Raw genomic sequence first — 19,228 nt, forward strand, 5'->3', positions numbered from 1 at the left:
AAGACTGAACGCTGACCATCATCTGTCAAGCCCCCCCCCCCCCCCCGACCACATTAAAATGCTATATTTTTTGCCCAATAAAGATCCATGTGGTGATGATGTCACATAACGTCCGATCTCGCAATTTTCAAGATAAGATGCTAGAAAACCCTCAAACAAACGAAGAGGGGTGAAAACATAACTTCCTCTGCACTGTTAATAAAGCACTATGAGAAACTACGGACAAAATGAAATTTTATTGAAAAAAAGGGGGCTTAATTTTTTCCAGTTAATCTTCTTTACATGTAATGTTAAAGCTATATTGTCAGGAACGAGTCAAGACACAAATAAATGAATACAATAATAATTAGATCCAACTTTCATAATTCTTAATCTCTCTTTATTGCATTAGAACATACATTTCTCATATATATCTATATATATATATATTTTATAAACGTGAATTTGTACACTACAATCTTTTATTGTAACATGTTAGAAAATACTCGTAACGCTCCAAAAAACATAGCACTAGAAACAGTTACCAAACAATGATTATTACATTTCCTCGTTTTGTTGTTTTTGTTTTTGGCCACCGAGAACAAGAAAAGAAAAGAAAAAAACAAGATGGCGAAGATGAAACCGGTCGATCAGATCAGGAGGAGAGGACCACAGTTCGGAGACGGACGGTGCAGTTGTTAGTGGCAGGCATTTTGTAATCAAACTTGGGACGGGGGATGAGGGGAGGATGGGGTCCATAACAACAGGTACAAAGAGGAGGGAGAATATGAAGGAGGGGACACGAGCGTGGACATCGCTGGGTCACTTTCAACCATCTAAATTACAGACTAATTACAGACAGGATTAGTGTCCTGCTTTTGTTTTGACCATCCAGCCTCCAGTCAACCTTAAAAACCTTCAAACGAAACCTTCATGGTTCGTGAAGTTGTAGAGCTACATTTCCACAAACCTTAAAGCGTCATTTACCAATATTCTTAGCACATACTGGAGTTAGATGAGCCGGAGCTGCTATTCCCACGCAAATTCAAACATCCAAACTCTGGCAGATTTCAGTGAATTCCTTTAACTTACTAGGCAGAAAAAACCCAAACTCACACCCTAACTGCTCCCTGCTCAGGCCGAAAGTGGGCCGATGGAGAAAGTTCGCTATTTAGCAGCAACATCATTTTCTGGCAACACTTGGGAAATAAGCGGGAGTATTGGGGTTTACTGACACTTTGGCCTGCTCTTTTATTTGGACAGTGCGACGTGGGCCATCTTGAAACCGCGTGCTGTCGATCAGGCCCGAAGGCAGCCATGTCCCTTCGTTCTTATGTAAGTTGATGAAAGCAGAGTAGGTAACAGCATCTCTCTGTTAGACAAGAGTGCGGGGTTAGTTGAGCTGCATCAACAAAGACACAGAGAGAGGGAGCGGAGATAGAGGCGAGGCCGGGGGTACAGTGTAACCATCTAACACACAAACACACAGCGAGGCTTGAACTAGCTGCACAGACACAACAACTGGCGCTTGGATGCAAGTGGAGCGGTGGACGGAGATACTGTATCCGGGCGTGGATGGGTGGAAGGGGAGGAAGAGAGCGAGCAGACATCAAGGATGTCAACAAGTTCAGGGCAGTTCTCCAATTTCAGCAGTTTGTGCCATCACAGAATGATTGTCCTCTCGAACGTACCTCACCTCCCCTCCTCATGTACACTATTCCTGTCTTTTTCCATTTTTTTTATAACCCTCCTCCTCCTTGTTAGTTTTACTTTTCAGGGTTTTTCCTCTTTCATTTCACACATACACACAAAATAACCCTGTGACCATAAAAGACATTTATATACACGCACACACGCACACACACTCTCCCACACACAACAGGCACGGACACAACAGGTCGACACATTTTGGCCCAATAGTACAGCTGACTGGTCCGTTAGCGGGAAGCAGAGGATTGGATAGTGCACACGTTGATTATAGCGGAGCTGAAAGCCGGTTGGCCGAATGCACCGGACGCAGCAGTCTGTCGCCGATATGACAATCCGTGCTACAGCAGCACAATATTTGACTGAACTGGTACAAAAATCAATATTGACTACAATTTCAAGAGTGAGACTGCCTTTTTCTTTTTTCTTTTAACCCAACACCATCAGTCCAAGAGGAAGTTGACCACTGAGTGTCTGCTCTAAAAAGTTAAAAGGATTTTCTTAAATGAGAAATCCATTAGAGAAAACGACAAAGAAAACTATTTCGATTAATTGTTTACGCTATTTATCAAGCAAAACGGCTGAGGACCTGCAGGTACCAGCTTCTCGAAATTGTAAGATTTGCTGCTTTTCTGTGTTTGGAAATATTTGGAAGAAAAAAACTCTGTTAACAATTACTCGGTTAATATAAAAAAAACTGTCAAATCATTTTAATCGATAGTGAAAAAAAAAAAATCATCCCTCGCCGCACTAATAAATATATTTTCATAGATTGAAACAGCCTCAGCTGCACTGCGGGACAGAAATGTGCAGTCAGAAGGACACGACATGTAAGACACCTCACATTCCCCTCCTCCTCCTCCCCTTCCTCTCCCTCCTCTTCCTCGAGCAGTATTGTGGCGTTATGATGTCATAGGTTCCTAAGGCAGTATCACAGCACAGTCCATAGAGAAACAACAGTAGTACAGAATTACACTGGCCTGCCCAGAACCTTACATCCAGCTCGGGTGGGACACTGACGACATCTGGAATTTCTATTTAGCTTCTTTTTTTTTTCTTTTTGGGGCCTCCGGTTATTTGGTTTTCCATAAGTGTATGTTGGAATTGGTGCCGTTTCCTGTCGTTAAAAAGATTACCGAACATTCAAATCAGGAAACAACGAAGAGGGAGGGGAAGGGGGGGAAAAAAGGCGACTTAAAAAGGTTAAAATCTCATTAAAATCTCATTTTCGGTGGTGCCCTGGTAGCTCAGCGGGCTAAGGCACATGCCAAGTTCTTGCAACATCATTGGTTTGAAACCGGCTCATTACCACCGTCGCAAGTCATGTTCTCATCACCTCTTTCCCATCACGCTCCACTGTGAAAAACGGAATTATGATGGGCATTAAGAAATACTGTAATTGAAGACATTAGAGTGACTGTGCTGAGTCGGAGCAGCAGGGGGAAGACTTCGCCACTGTTTCAAGCAGCAGGTTGGCTTCTTTTAGAGGCGAGTTATCTACTGGGCGACAGGATTGTGTCGGGTAAGTTTGATTTTCTAAATTCAAAAACGGTTACATGATTAAAAACATGTTCAGATCCAACTGGATAAACTGGATAAACTGGATAAACTGAAACTCGACCTGGCGTCGTCATTTCTGTCCACAGTAAGAGTGTGAAATGAACCAAAAATACAATTTTCCACGACAAACGTTTGCAGGGCTGCTATCGGACGAGGGGGGGGGGCTCCTGCTGTGACGAGGAGGGGTCTCCTACGACTTCTCGAGGCCTCCAGTAAATTCAGTGGCACAACGCTCAGATATAGGGTTCTGGGCCAGAGATGGGCCGGGAACCGCCCGGCGGGATGGGGGGTTGGTTCTGGCACCGAGGTGCAGTGGCCGATTTTCTGACGACGCACTGCGAGTAAAATCGGCCCGAGGACGGCGGCTCCGACGGCTCCAGGTTAACCGTTTTTTTCTTTTGTGTGGAGATGAAAGAGGTCTGACTATATACTATGATTATTAGACAGTTACCTATAACGAACTAGTGAGAACGACTGGAGCCGCTGGAGCCGCCCCAGAGTGCCAGAAGCATCCCAGACGTCTCTGGTTTGGGTGATATTGTAATGCGTGTGTGGTCTATAGTACAGTAGCATCAACACAATGGTCCAATAGACAGATCAGATAGAAGATATCTTACAGATGGTCCAATACAGCTATGGTACAACATCTATACATCAACTATACATTGTGCGTTTTTTTTTCTTCGTTTTTTTTCTCCTTTGTAATTATTGTCAAGGGGTTGGGGGGGTTAAGACTTGGTCACGTTACATCACTGCTGTAAGACGGGGGGAGGGGGGTGGAAGTTAGTTGTGGGCAGAGCCATAGATCAGCAGCGTCCGATCATTACAATTTTATAGGACGACCAGTTTGCGATCCTGCTACTTGGCAACTGGTGCGGACGACCAGCGCTGGAGTGCAACACTGTCAGAAACACACCGGGTATGTGAGCGGAGTGCAGTGGCAGTAGTAGAGCAGTGAAGAAGGCAGTGTTTTTACATACTGAAACTCTCAGTAGCTGGAATCAATTCCCTTTTGATTTTGGGTCACTTTTGGATGATGAATACTTTCTTGTTTCCAAATGCAACAACAAATCATTCCCACAAAATGAGAAATATATATATTTTTAAAACATCGTAACAATGTGTACACACTGATAACTAATCCAGGAAGTTTCCCTGTTATTATATATGTTATTATAATATTAAGTATTATTACATTAAGTTCCGGTATTTTTAAACGTGAATTGACAGCGGGGAAAAAAATACTTTTGACAGAAGCCGCCTCGCACTTCATTTCTTTTTTCTTGCTCCCCTTCTTTATTCACTCCCCACTAAATATTAGGATAACACCATTAATTACTAGAACTAGTCCGAGCCGAACCTCAAGGACCAAGTCAACCTTTCCTTAAAAAAAATTGACATCTCCATCTCCAAGTCTTCCATGATAATGACTGAGATTTTCAACGTTTTCCTCCCATCCCTACACTACTAGTAATAATTCTTGTGTAGAAGTATGAAATCAGAGCAATAACCCTACAGCTTTCCATAAAGCAGCAGCCGTGCAGTCCACTCACACACCCTGTCAGAGCAGAGGCCACCACAGTCCAACCCGACCACACCCTCTGTCTGTCCATGGCTCTGGTTCCAATAACTGGGTTTGGGTCAAGGGGGGCGTAGGAGTAACAGGGTGAAGGGTTCGGTTTAAGGGGTTGGGGGACACTGAGGGGGGTTAAAGGACTTAAGGGGTTACAATACTAAGGGCTTTAAGGAGTCTGGATGACGAGGTGTCGAAGTTAGGAAACGACCAACAAGGTTTTACAGTGATGAGAGATTTTACCGAGATACAGGAACTTTGAGAGATTTATGGGTGAAGAGCACAAGGTTAGTATGAGTCTTATGGGTCGGTAATGTTAGGATATGACTGTGGCCTCCGTGACTATAGCAGGGTCTTCGATGTCCGCTTTACTCTGAACCATCCGCAGCTCCAGCTGAGGCGGACTGGGCCTCCGACCGGGACCGGCTAACTCTGAGGGGGGGGAGAGAGGGGCAGACGGGGAGCGGGCAGAGATGAACAAAGATAAACGTTGGTTTTCCATAGACGCCACAAAAATAGTTTGGACACATGAATTCCTGCGGGCCACATTTCTTACTGTGAGCGTAAGATATGGTCCTCTGGATAACGTGGTGCATCACTGAAAACGTCTTCTCACAGGCCGTCTGAGAGAGAGAGAGAGTCAAAATAATGAGTAATTGTTATGTTTTATGACTCAGTATATATATATGTGTGTGTGTAAGTCTGTCTTCCGGCCACTTTGGGTATTTGTGTACATATGTGTGTGTGTGTGTGTGTGTGTGTGTGTGTGTGTGTGTTTGCACCTTTAGGTCATTAGGGTAGTGGTGTGTCCACGCTAGCAGCATAGCAGCAAACAAATCTCCGGTTCCTACGAAGACGGCGTCCACTTTGGGAACTTCTATTCGAACTCTCTGTGTTGTCCTGCTGCCGTCTGGACGAACTGAGCGGCAGAGCGATGAGAGACACAAACAAGTCAAACACCTTATTTAGTTTGGTACAACTCACACGTACAACACACTCTTTTTTCACGACATTGCCTACCTTTGCGCTGGCTGCCCAGCGACACCAGGAACCGGTCTCCCAGTCTGGACGGCAGATCAGAGGAGGTGATGACCACTGTGTCCGGGCCCATGGCGTGCAGAAGGTCCATCACCTACGGACAGTCAGCGAGGGAGACACAGGGACATGCACGTAGTCAGCAGGACAGGAAATGATGCATGAAAGGAGAGAGGGATTAGATAAATACTTGATTTATTTACCTCTACGGCGTCTTTCTCTGTGCTGATGTTTTTCCCCGTCAGTAATCTACAACACAAGCAAACAACATGGCTTTTATGTCAAAGGCACTGACACAGAAACACCGACAATTAAATGATTTAACAGAAAAATACAGAAAGTGTAAAGAAAGTTTTAAACAAGACTCTTTATTTAAACTGTGAAACAACTAAATCTACTCATTGGTTACTGAAATATACATGAAAGGGCAAAAAGAGACTCTGAGCCTTTGAAATACTTTACTCTAATTCTGGGGGCAGATGAAACCACCACTAGGTGGAGCTACTCGACAGTGAAAGTGGACTATAAGGTGAGAAAATGCAATTTCTATAACTGTTACTGTTATTCAATGCAGGAAAAACAAAACTATGGAAACCTATCTGTCTGTTTCTCTGCGGGGATCATAGAAATGAAATTTAAAACTAAACAGCAACAGATACTTGTATCTAAAGAATTTATATGAGAGACATTGACATCAAACTCTTTCAACTTGCTGCATTAACCAGTGAAATATTATTATTTATTTACAAAGGAAAGCACCACTGAAATCCTCAGAACTTTTTTTAAAATGACAGTTGAGATCCCAAATATATGGTGCTAAGTATTGGAGAATTTTGGGTTTGTGCATATTCTACATAGCTCTTTGTGGCACACAAAGGTATCTAGGCTTTGACCATTACTTCAATAAATGTATAATACAACTGGTCAATGAGAATATCTTATAAAGTATGGAAAACAAAAAAACAGAATCTGTTAAACAAGTAAATTAGGTTAAAGTAAACAAGATGAGACGAGGAGCTAAAATGCAAGTTTGTGGAAGCACAAAATGGAGGGATTAGATAACGACACGAAAGGCATTACATAAAGACACTCAGCCAGTCTCACAGTTATACACTCAATGAGGTGTGGGCCATTTAGAGAGATGTCACATTAGATTCAGACGAATTAAAATAGTATATCAAAGTAAAAAAGACTCGTACTCACTCAGCCTCAAACTGGTTGGGAGTAATAATGTCAGCGACGGGAACCACCTTGTTCTTATAGACCGGATAAAGATTCTGGGGAACGTACTGTGGACGGAGAGACGCACACGGGTTAGAGTCACGCGACAGTAATGGAAACGCAGAAATAGAAGCGAGAGGAAGAAGAAGAACGACACGCTCGGTTCATTCACAGCTTTTTCTTTGATCTTTGTTTTCATGGTTTATAATTACAATTGATTAGTATAAGCAATAACTGACTGAATATGATCCTAATCCCTGAAAACACACATCTGCACAATGTAATACACAAATACACACACACACACACACTGAGTCACTGAGAAATGCCTTGTAACACACCCCCACAACAGTAACACACTAACACACACACACACACACACACACCAAATCCCTCCCACACACATTAAAGACACAAGAACTCTGCAATAACTACAGATACTTACGACAATACACAACTGCACATACAGTACAAAGAGCATAAATCTGCCTGTAACCTCACCATAGATCCATGATCACCGAGGACGGGGTCACATACTGAAACATAAAAAAACACACACACACACACACACACACACTCCGAGTCAGACGCCGAGCACAGACGTGTACCGTGTCCTCAAACAGTGACAGGAGGCAGGAAAACTGGGACTGGAGCCAAACACATCTTTAAAGAGAAGAGTAAAGATCCTGCCGGCGGCTCCCGGCCTTGACTTTTTATCACCTCATTAAGTTAACATGATGAAAGCGGCACCAAACAGGTGCTAATCGACAATCGAGCAGATACGGAACAACATTAGCATTAATGTGGAAGCGTGTTTCTGTCCAGAATTCACTCTTCTTATTGCTTTGTTTTGTTCTCCACCAGCTCCACTATGTTCCCCGGCCACTTGACAACTGTCTGTTTGCAGGTGATAACTCCCAGCGGGATTATTATCACGGGTGACGCCTCTAACAATAAGATTGTTAACACAAAATTATTTATAAGTTGGGTTTTGAATAAAGAAAATAGAAACGCATTCATGTCATCAATGCAGGAAACTAGTTTTGTCGCCAGCTTCTCAAATTCAAGACAAAATTCCATCATGAGCAATGGAAGAGAGATTAATTTCACTTAGTATATTTAAAAATATTTCAATTTGACACCCGAGATTTGGAACCATAACGTCTTGTGAAATCTTTTTCTAAATCCATCTCATGCATTTCTGTATTTGATTGTGTTGTGTTGGTCTTTGTGTTGTGTGTATTTGAAGCACGTGTTATTAAATCAATGAAGACGTTTAATTACTTTTTATTACAATGACATTTAGTTCAGCCGCCCCCCAAAAGAAAAACATGAACGCAGCTTACAAGCTGAATAAAATGCTTGGCTGAAGGTAACTGTGTGAACTTTGAACACTTAATGTGATTTTCATAAGCATCATGTAGAAACAACACCTTTTTGCTGGTAAAAGCTCATGATGCAGTAAAACCAACTTTGCAAAAAAAGCTTTCAGACTTTGTGAGGTCTCACATTGTAAGTGCAGCCACATTACATCTGCACTCATGCAACAAAAAACTGCACATTACCCAAACTGCATTAATTAACCTTTAGGAGAAAAGTGCCTGAGGCCGCTTCCAGGCCACAAGAATGAGCAATTCATTTCTCACGTGTATGAAAACAGTTTTTTCTCCCAACCAAAAGCTCCAGTGAACTTATGATTACAAATTCTAGAGTAAAGGCATGAAATGGAAGCAGCTGGTTCCTGAGCACAGAACTCACCGTACACCAGGTTGGGGTTGGCTCGCTTCAACTCTTGAACTATGTCCACCACCATCTCCAAGAAGGATGTGTCTCTGGTGTACCCTGAATACAACACACACACAAACAGATAAAAACGTACATGTAAACACAAATACACAGTTGTCTATTGTGTAAAACTTTGGTCTACCACAAAGCTCGGCCTGCTCTAAATGTCACATACAGAAAATGATCACTCAGGTTCACTTAAGAAGTACTGGAGCTGCAGTGACTTATGAAAATGTAGCGTTTACTGATAACGCCGCGGTTATACATTTCTGTGAAGTGTAACTTAAAGTTTAAAGAAATAATCATTAATCACTAACCCTCATCTCCATAATAGATCTTTTAAGATTGTCCCTGTGATCTAAGGTCAAGTTACAGCTACAGAAGAAACGAATGTGAAGAGACAGAGAATGAACTAAGAACATTCTTATAAAGAATATGATGTGAAATCTCTCTTCACGACTTCAAGTCCGACTACAGAAATGAAAAGTGTATAATCACCTGTTAAAACATAGTCATAGTGGTGAACGTTGTTCAGTTTGATTCCCTCGTACAGGACATGGAGCTCATCTGCTGTCAACACCTGGCCCTTCCAATGGGAATAACCTGCGGAGAGGAGACGAGGAGAGGAGACATTGTGTTTGCTAAGTTGCTGACTCAATGCTTTTATTCAACCCCCCCCCCCCCCCCGCCCCTTTTTCTGGGGCTGGGGGAGGAAGAGGAGGACACAGACCCCTCTCCTAACACGCACACCTACACCATGTGTGCTGTTGACTTTGTGTACGTGCAGGTTGTACATGTGTGTTCAGTACTGCATGTACAGAACTGATATGGACGTATTTATATATATATATATATTTATATATATGTATGTGACGTGAATGCCAGTGCAAGCGTGCGTTGGTGCACGTCTTTCTGCGTATGACATGTTTGCTGCAGGTTGATGATGTCGCAGCTCCAGGTGAGTCACAGCCAGATCACGTGTTGGGGGGGGGGGTTCTGGTTGCTAAGCAACAAGCCGGGAGAAAGCCAAAGGGGCTAAGAAAGAGATGAGCAGTCACGAGCGCCGTGTGTGTGAATGTGTGCGTGAGAGAGAGAGAATGAAGGCAGGCCAACAGATAAGAGCCGCTTCTGTCGTCATCACTCGCTGCTGTCGCAATTCACAGCGCCTGCTGCTGTTTACTGCTGCGTCCTGTCATCCTCTCTCTCTCTCTCTTCTCTCCCTCCGTCCTTCTCTCCATCATCCGCTGTCTCTCTCTCTCTCTCTCTCTCTCTCTCTCTCTCTCTCTCTCTCTCATTCATCTTGGTCCCCTCCTGTTCGCTGTCCTTCTCCCTCACCAATACAAATGTCGTCTTCAATATGTCACAGCGAAATTACCCCTCGAAGGAATTTGCAAATGTTAATTTCCAATATACAAGATCTGATTAGACCGCAGCTCTACACTCCGAGGCATATCTAGGTTAAGGTCACTCCGACACACAATTTACACCGTAGATGTGAGGATTTTTTTGGGACATTGTCCTCAGGTGTTTCACCGTCGACACTGGACGTGACGTGAGGCAAACAGAACATCGGGCGTGATTGAGTGATTCCTCAATGTTCTCGGGTCTTGCTCTCGCGTGCTTGAGATTTAATTGAACTTAATATTTCGCTGGGAGCTCACAGGACATGTTTTTTTTACTGTTTTCTTGGTGATAAAAGGGGAAAAAAAGCAGAGGCGTTTTCAAAGTTTGGTGGGCAAACGGAGCCTGTTCTCGGTTGGTGGAAAACAGTAAGCGGTGGCCTTCCATCCTGTATAGTATGTCAACATCTTTCCCCCTCAGGATAATGAGCTCGATAACATTTTCGGGAAAAAGAGTCAAATGTAATTCTGATTAGATGCAACAGAACAAAGTTTGAGTGTTTGTACAAACATACAAACATGATTGATCAGCTCGAATTTAAATGACGGCTTTTCTTTTGTCTCTGCGTCTGATGCCGCTCGCCCACAACAACAACAACACTTATGCTACGTAACACTTACAGTTAAGAGTCGATCCGCAGACGTTGAACAGCTTGATGACATTTAAAATGCGACTGAGTTTCAGGTATATGGACGAGGTTACCAGCTGTTTTTAAAGTTCCATAAATGAATAAAAGGGCATTTGGTTTTGTCAATATTCTTCAGGGGGTCTGTCTTGGATTCCACCTGCTGAACAGACCAACACAGATACAACGGCACATGATCCCTAAATTATCCACAAAAACTGTTCTAACCTTTGTCACAATGAGCCGATCGAATGAGCTTTTATCCACAGTGAAGCAACAAGCAACAGCTGAGCAGATGTGTTTGTTTTCACAGCGCTCCGCCGAATTCATTCCTCAAGTTTGCGTGAACAACACGAGCTGAGCGAAGCCGTGCAGCGGAGGATTAGGACTATTAATTACATCAAAATATGAATGAGTTAATGAGACGGGGATGAAGCAGAAAACATCTGTGAGCCGATCAACAACAAGATGCGACATAAATCCAAGATTAAAGAGGCAGTCATTTTACAACCTCAAATTTGCCCTCTACTTTACTAATGTCTGTATTTAACCATCACGAATCATGTGTGAGTGATGTTCATCTGAGAGGATTATCTTGCTGAACAATACATGTCAGTGTCATAAACGTATGTTTCCCACAGCCTATTTTCTGCAATAATCGAGTCCCGAGACTGACACACACACACACACACACACACACACACACACACACACACACAGAGTAAAATGTGAATGGAGTTCGTGCCCGACAGCTCCGTGTGTGTGTGTGTGTGTGTGTGTGTGAGAGCTGCTCTGGTGTCAGGCCGTGAAGTTACTGACCTCCCAAAACCCTGACTCACTCGTCTCATCACCCGCCAGCCGCTGCCTCCGCGGCAACCGCCTCTGTTCTCGACACTCGGCAACACCTCATCACCACGCCAGAGTCGGGCACTGACTGACTCATGCACCCACACACACTAAATAAAACACTTAGACACACACACACACACACACACACACAAAAAGAAAACGCAAGCTCATCATCCTTACCTGTGTGGTTGGAGAACTGGACCGAGTTAATGGAGTCCACCTCAAACCCTAGAACCTGGAGGCCGAGAGAGAGAGAAGAGCGGGGGCAGTCGTCAGACGGGTTGTCAGGAGAGATTAAGAGTAACGGCAACACTGACAGCTCAACGGTATTGTAATTATATGGTCAGTTTATAGTTCACACTCCTACACACAGTATGCAGAGGTACACTATAACAACCACGGCCCAGGCCAAAAGTATTAGGACAGTTTCTCCATTATTAAATTACAATAATGTCCACATCAAAGTCTCAGCTTCAATGTGAGGAGGTTTACATCAATACTGAATCAACTGTCTGGGAGCTCTTTCAACACAGGGCCCAAATGAAAGGGTTCAAAAGTAATTGGACACTCATTTTGTGTCTCCTTTTTAGTTCATTTTGCATCTCAGTTGGTCACTTTCTGTCTCTTTTCTGTACGTTTGCATCCCTTTTTTAAAAGCTGTTTTGTCTTTTTGTGGTTGTTTTTTTTTGTCTTGCCAGTTATTTTGTGTTTTACTGATCTTTTGCATCTCTTGGGGGGTTTTTTTTGTCTCTTTGTGGGTATTTTTGCGACTCTTGACAGTAACTTTGCGTCTCTTTTCAGCTGTTTAGCACGTCTCTCTGTTTGTTTTGTGTCTTTAAACTGAGCTCTATTACTTTCAAACAAATATTCATTAAGTATGTACCTGTGAAATATTCACACAAACACACAGAAGCTCTAACCCCGTCTCCATCACAAGTGTAAATCCAACCATGACACAACAGCCATCCCTATAATATCATGGCACTACAAGAATGTGCACTAGTAGACACACATTGAGCCAAGTACTGTATATTGGGCTATATATTGTGTTTTATCTAATTGCAACATGTATCTGGACTCTGTTTCACACTGGCAGTGATGTGGCTGTGACATCATCTCAGTCCCACTTCATCCAAAATGTGCACAGAGCAACAAAAAAAAGCATCTCCTGGTGAGAGAGAAAAAGACACATGACTCATCCACGTGCGCAGTCAATTGTTATCTGAATTACTTTACTTAATTGGACAGAAGCAGGGAGGAGGCCGGGTGAATGAGTTCTTTGTTCTCTTCAATTGACTGCAACTTTGAGATACAAGAATCTGCTTTCAGAGAGGACAGACGGCGACAACCCCCCCTGGAGAAGTGAAAACAAGAGGGGAGCATAGACGTTAACTCTGACCTTGGAGTGACAATCTCCAGTGTGGCATGTGTTTGTATCAGCAGCGTGAGGCTTTCAGGAAAACTGCCAGGAAATGTCTTTTTTGTTATCGTTGAGGTTTTGGTCTTCAAAGACAGTTTGCTGTGAGCTTTTCTTAAAACTTGAATACAAATGCAGTTGACGAAGCAGGAGCCTTGAACGTAACCTGTGTATCACAACATGTTTCTTTCTGATGAGGAGGAATTTGTCTCTGGAAGTAAAACTGTGTTTCTGATGAACATGGGGGCTAAGAATATGTTATACGCTGTAGGTCACATCCTTCTCACTGGGCTCATAAGCCTCGAGTGACTGACACAGGCAGTTTACTGCTGCTGACTGGAAAGCTTCCACTCAAACACCGTCAGAGGCCGAAGAGAGGATCTTAACCAATTCATTAAAAAGTAAATCATTTTGAATTTCTGTAGAGGCACTTGAGGGAAAATGAGGAAACGCCTCCTGCGACAAACACTTAATTTACCGTGTCGTGATTTCCTCTTTTAATTTGCACCTCTGTGTCGACTCAGCCCAAACACTTCACGCGGTACCGTGCTTGTACCATTTTCTTGGTACAAGCACTCATCAGACTATTAATAAGTAATTGTGCGTTCAACATCATGCTACAACATCTTGTTTTCAAATTACTTTAGTTTGACTAGCAAAAATAAAAGTGTCAACCGTTGTGCTAGTGGCTCTCGGAGGTTGTACTGCTAACTGCTAATGTGTGCATGCTAACAAGCTCACTGTATGATTATGTTCACATGCTCACGTTCAGCAGGTGAAAGGTTTATCAACATACCTTTTCGATTAGAGTGTTAGCATGCTAACATGTGCTTAAAGCCCCAGTGTGTAATTTTTATAATTTTCTGGCGGCATTTGATGGTAAAGTTGCAAACCGCAACCAAATGAGCACCCGACTGGGGACACTTTATGGTGGCGCACCACTGATTCCATTTCCAGTTGTGCTGAAAATTCAACATGAATGCGACGTATTCTGGAACCGTTTTGTGCAACAACCGTATTCAATCGACGTAGCAAACATGGAGACTCACACGGGGGTCGGGTCCACCTCATGTAACTATATTTAACTCTGTCAAAGTTGACGAAAAAATATTGGTTCTTTGTTGCAGGTTATAAACACATATATGAACACATAGTTATGGCAAATACATTCAATTTCAAGTTCTTCTAAATATTTTAACGTCATTGCACACAACGTACTTGCTTGTTAACTTAGCCAAACTTAACAACGGAGCCATCAGAAAAGTCAGAGACTCACCCAAACTATTATAATTCATCGCCTCAGATCCATGAAGCAGTTGTTAAGATATTTTACTGGATAAGTTAAAAAATGAGACCTTCTGGTGGCGCTAGAAGGAAACGTCAGAGGATCACCAACGTCATGAGAGTTGACGCTCTCTGCACCATGGATGGATGTTCAAAAATTCGTGGCAATTCATTAAAAGGTTGTTGAGATATATATGTCTGAACCAGAGTGAAGGACTGACTGCTGCTACAGTAGCGTGGCTGAAAATCCACAGCAATTCAACTGACGACATAAAAAGGAAAGCTGCAACCTTTCAGTTTCAATAAGCCCCCGTTTTTACACGGCGCCTGAAGGCAGCACTCACACGCGAGTTTAGTTTCTATGTGAAAGCTGAATCTATCCAGTCTGGCTCTGAGGCGGCCTGTCTCCATCTTCTGTGACGCCACGAGGAGGGATCCTGCAGCAGCCAATCGGAGCCCCGCTCCTTCGTTCCGCCGTCTCCTGCCTCCTGACAGGCCAGAGATTCTCCGCGCTGACAGCACAGAGAGAGGGATGCCCTGCACGCTCGTTCGCTGACGACATCATCACCATCATCGTCATCATTTTATCCCTTATCTTTAACACCAACTGAATCATGGTTTTATCCCTCTGACAAGCGAGAGCGGCTCTTTCACTGAAGACCCGTGGGCTTTCTGTTCAGAAGTCTGTTTTCAAGACCGTCTGATTTTATTCTTTTATTGCTCATGTCCACAAGCATCAGTATCAGCTCATTCAAAAAAATACACTGAAATTCATTTACAATACTGTATAGTTCTTCTTTAATCAAGCTGCCACCTGTCCGTGCTCTATCTCTGTGTGTCTACATCATTATTCTTCTCAACATCCCATTTACTCATGTATCCGTAGCTGATGACTGATTTGTTATTTATGCAAATTTGGTTCCAGATTCTCCACTGCGAGCGTTTGCCACATTTCCAATGTAACGTTGTCGTAAACTGAACCTCTTTGGGTTTTGGACTTATAAGTCATATTGGCATTTTCACTCTTTTCTGATGTTTTACAGAGCAAATGACCAATTGATCAATCAAAATGATAATTGGCATATTTATTAATAATAAAAAAATTATATATACAGTAGTTGCAGCCCTATTCTAGTTCCTGAAGGTTTTATCTTCTTAGATTTAAAAATGTATAATATTCTTCAATACAAATTGTAATAAAAAAATCAATCAACCTATCATGCAGGTACACTGCATTTTCCCCAACGAAAAAGAAGATTTAGTAGTCTAAAGATGCTCTGGAAAAAACTGCTCTGTGCTGCACTGGTAAACATTATTTCAACATTAGCCTTTTGTACAAACAGGCCTTAATCAGGCGTGGTAGTCGAACATTAATGGCTGAACCCTGAGCGACACGCATCAAAGCCCGGCAGCCATTAAGGAAAACCGCAAAAATACATCCAGGGCGCCGCCAACTAAAAATAGACTCGGCAGCACCTCGCTCACAACAAGTGACCGTCTTTCAGGAGGATGGGACGTGTATACTGTGTAGGCCCACACTCGTCTCAACCAGCGATACTCGCTGCCACACTCGGCTGCTCGTGGGGAATATATAAACTATAACAATCGCCAGCATTGTCATCCGGCAATCTGCTGCCACCGTCCCACTGTCGACATTAGGGATCATAAAGGGGAATGGACTATCACTTCCGAGGACAGGAGGAGCTAATAACCTCGGGTGTCCTTTCACGAAATATCAATTCAATGGCTTGTGTTTCCTTATTGTGGAAGCTATGCCTTCTTGTAAAGGCCCTGTGTAAACTCTACCTTTGGGTAAGAGTGTCGTTTACCACTGTGGACAGAGGTAATGACTCAACACCCAAGTCATTTGCTCCCATTATCAAACTAAAGAGCAGGACACGTGTTGAGCCACTCAGAAGCTGTACTCAACACTTCTTCATCTGCAAGTGCTTCACACTAATGCCGTCTACCCTTCTTCTTCTTCTTCTTCTTCTTCTTCTTCTTCAGAGGTGGGAGTCAGTGACTGTTCAAAACAGAAAACCCTAACCTTTACCCTGAACTGAGCTGTCAGTCAGTTTAACAATTAACTTAGCTGCAAAGCATTAACATAATGTAAAGTCTTCTTTTGGTCACTTTCCAGGTTACTGATGTACTATATGAACTAAGCAGTGATTCACGGCTCGCGTCTGAGGGGTAACAACTAATACTAAGATATGATACAGTAATATTACACTATACTGTCCAGTAGAGCTTGACATTATGACATCATGTCTATATTAAGATAAATGTATTTCTTTAGCCGCTGGCGGCCGATCTCCCGGTTGCTTAAGATTTTTGCAGCTCACCTATTTAATCACGTTGCTATCTCTCACTTCCTCCCCTTAAAATTGACAACAGACCTGTGTGTCAGTAGCCTGACTCACCGGATGTAGACCGTGGGTATTAGACTGACACTGGGCGGCCCTCTCATCCCCTTCCACGAACCGGCATGTGGCCACTTTCAAAATCCCCTTCGCCATGGGAGAGAACGAGAGCAACTCCCGATCCAAACTAACAATCTTCACGCTGAAAATGGAACGTTTTGACAAAGACCTGGACACAAATATTTCAGTTTGGGGTTTTTTTTTGTTGCTGCGTTTTCTTTTCCCCGATGCCAGGATGCAGCCATGGGCACCGTCACTGTATCTTTTGTTCAGATGCAGCCCAAGATGAACAACATACCTATACCTGATGGATAATGCCGTACCATTCGCCAATGCTGACACACAATGCTGTGTCATAGTCTTACTGGCCAATGCAAGCATCAGGGGAAATTTGCAGATATGGATAGATATCCATAAAGTTATTTAACCATCCGCGTCATAACACCAGCCCTCTGTTCACCTGTCACTCTCTGGGCGCAATGTGACGGGCCCAGGGCAAAACGAATCAACCCCTAACTGTCCCACCGCCAACCGGGTAATTACACGAGATACTAGATCTGTAAAACACAGAGACTGGTTTCACTGAACTATTTTGATAATGGAGAAAGTTGTCTTCGGGGGTTTGTTGTGTCGTCACCTTTGTAACACACTGTGGGGTTTTTTTAAACCAATCTGTGCAAGTTAATCAGAGAACCTCGAAGCAGTAAATATCTGTATTGATGGATTATCCATCTTGTGGTAGTGTGTCACCACGGAGACCCGAGGGACCTGCTGTACTGTGTGGTGACTGGTTAACTGTCTGAGTTCTGGGCACAAAAGAAATCCCCTGTGACCCCCTGAGATGATCATTAGCTCACTGTTGCAAGCCCCCTACTTAACTTTGACCTGTGTGTGTGTGTGTGTGTGTGTGTGTGTGTGTGTGTGTGTGTGTGTGTGTGTGTGTGTGTGTGTGTGCCTGCGTTGCCACCGCTCATCCAAGTAGGGGTCATTTGATTAACACCAGCACGCACACAGCTGGGCCATATCTGGTTAACAAACAGATTATTGATAATAATAATGGCCTTCATCATCATCATCAGTATGATGACACATGTATGTTTTTGTCCTCCCGAAGCTTTGGAGGAGAATATAACCCCTCGCTTCCATTATCGGACGCCCTCAATGACAGCTGCGATATTCATCCTTCACGTGACGAGGAGCCCTGAATGTGAAATATGGTCGGTCACAACTAGAAAAACGTCGGTTGTCATGGTGATTATCATCCCTATATTCCACATCTCATAGACGGTTTGTGGAGGAACATGGTTGTGCACGACACGACATCTGTCTTCGCCCTTATTGCCTGAACATCTCGGTTACTACTCGGCTAATTTAGGCTCCATCACACCAGCCAGTTATTTCTAGCCAAAAACGATTAAATAGCAGGGACATTAAAAATAACAATAACAATAATAATAATAATAATAATAATAATAATAATAATAATAACGACGACAACTAATTCACCGGATGACAGGTTCATGTTTTAGCAAAGCATATAAGAACTTTGTAGGATGTAATTAGAGCGTATCGATACAAAGTCGGGGGTCGGATGTTGTGGTCGACGGGGGGGGGGGACCGAGCGCGTCCGCCCGGGGTCGTCTGTCCGATAATGGGTGCGTGCCGAGTTGTGCGTTTTACCTGTAACGGGAACGACGCGCTCTTGTTGCCGACGTATCCCCGGACGACGTGGCTCTGGATGGACAGGACGCGGCACTCCATGGCGGCTCCCGGTGCAGCGAGGTGCTAATTCCGTCACTTCGAACGACAATCAGATCGTCTGAACATCACAGTGCAGAAGGAAAAGGGGTCAAATAAATGAATAAGTGAATGAATGAATGAATTAAAACGCAGCAGCAGCGCCCATTAGCGTCGCTAGCTACAAGCAGCCGTCACGCGCAGGATGGCGGAGTGTGTGAGCGCGTGTGGCGGCGGTTGTAACGGCTGATGATGGGGGCGAGAGAATGCGCGTGCGACCCCCCACCCCCACCCCCCTCGCGCGCGCGCGCGCGCGCTCTCCCTAACACACACTTATACGCGCGTGCGCGCGCCACATTTCCGCGCAGGCAATCTGGGCGACCGCCCTAAAGCCCGGATGACGTCAGCACAGGTCCTGATGATGAGCACAGTTGTTGCACTTGACTGAATGTGAATTGGCAAATCTCTATGCTAATTCCTTCCAGTCTCTTCTATTCTACTATTAAAACGCAGCCGAATTGTTTGGAGACGTATATTGCGTTAATTTGTTGCCCACGCGTGTCTTTAACATGCCACAATAAAAGGCAAATTGTAAAAGAAGTTCGTATGTTGCAGCTTTATGGATGAAGTCT

General features: G+C 43.6%; 1 protein-coding gene across 1 annotated transcript; it reads right to left on the bottom strand.

Annotated features, from left to right (window-relative positions):
* Positions 1-345: 345 nt before the first annotated feature.
* On the bottom strand, positions 346-19,141 carry LOC118284006 (pyridoxal kinase). Its single transcript, XM_035606541.2, has 11 exons — positions 18,540-19,141; positions 11,916-11,970; positions 9,359-9,463; positions 8,834-8,917; positions 7,577-7,611; positions 7,058-7,143; positions 6,058-6,103; positions 5,840-5,951; positions 5,602-5,738; positions 5,376-5,442; positions 346-5,251 (listed from the first exon to the last, which is right to left on the bottom strand). The coding sequence occupies exons 1-11, from the start codon at positions 18,618-18,620 to the stop codon at positions 5,136-5,138; spliced, it is 924 nt and encodes a 307-aa protein (XP_035462434.1). The 5' UTR covers positions 18,621-19,141; the 3' UTR covers positions 346-5,135.
* Between the last annotated feature and the right edge of the window lie 87 nt (positions 19,142-19,228).

The sequence above is a fragment of the Scophthalmus maximus genome, chromosome 10 (genome assembly GCF_022379125.1).
Source record: "Scophthalmus maximus strain ysfricsl-2021 chromosome 10, ASM2237912v1, whole genome shotgun sequence".
In the NCBI taxonomy this organism is placed as follows: Eukaryota; Metazoa; Chordata; class Actinopteri; order Pleuronectiformes; family Scophthalmidae; genus Scophthalmus; species Scophthalmus maximus.

Coding starts and splice junctions, on each gene's coding strand:
- LOC118284006 (XM_035606541.2), bottom strand. CDS start 18,620: ATGGAGTGCCGCGTCCTGTCCATCCAGAGCCACGTCGTCCGGGGATAC. Junction 5,739..5,839: donor GCTGGGCAGCCAGCGCAAAG/GTAGGCAATGTC, acceptor TCTGCCGCTCAG/TTCGTCCAGACGGCAGCAGG. Junction 5,443..5,601: donor ACTACCCTAATGACCTAAAG/GTGCAAACACAC, acceptor TCTCTCTCTCAG/ACGGCCTGTGAGAAGACGTT.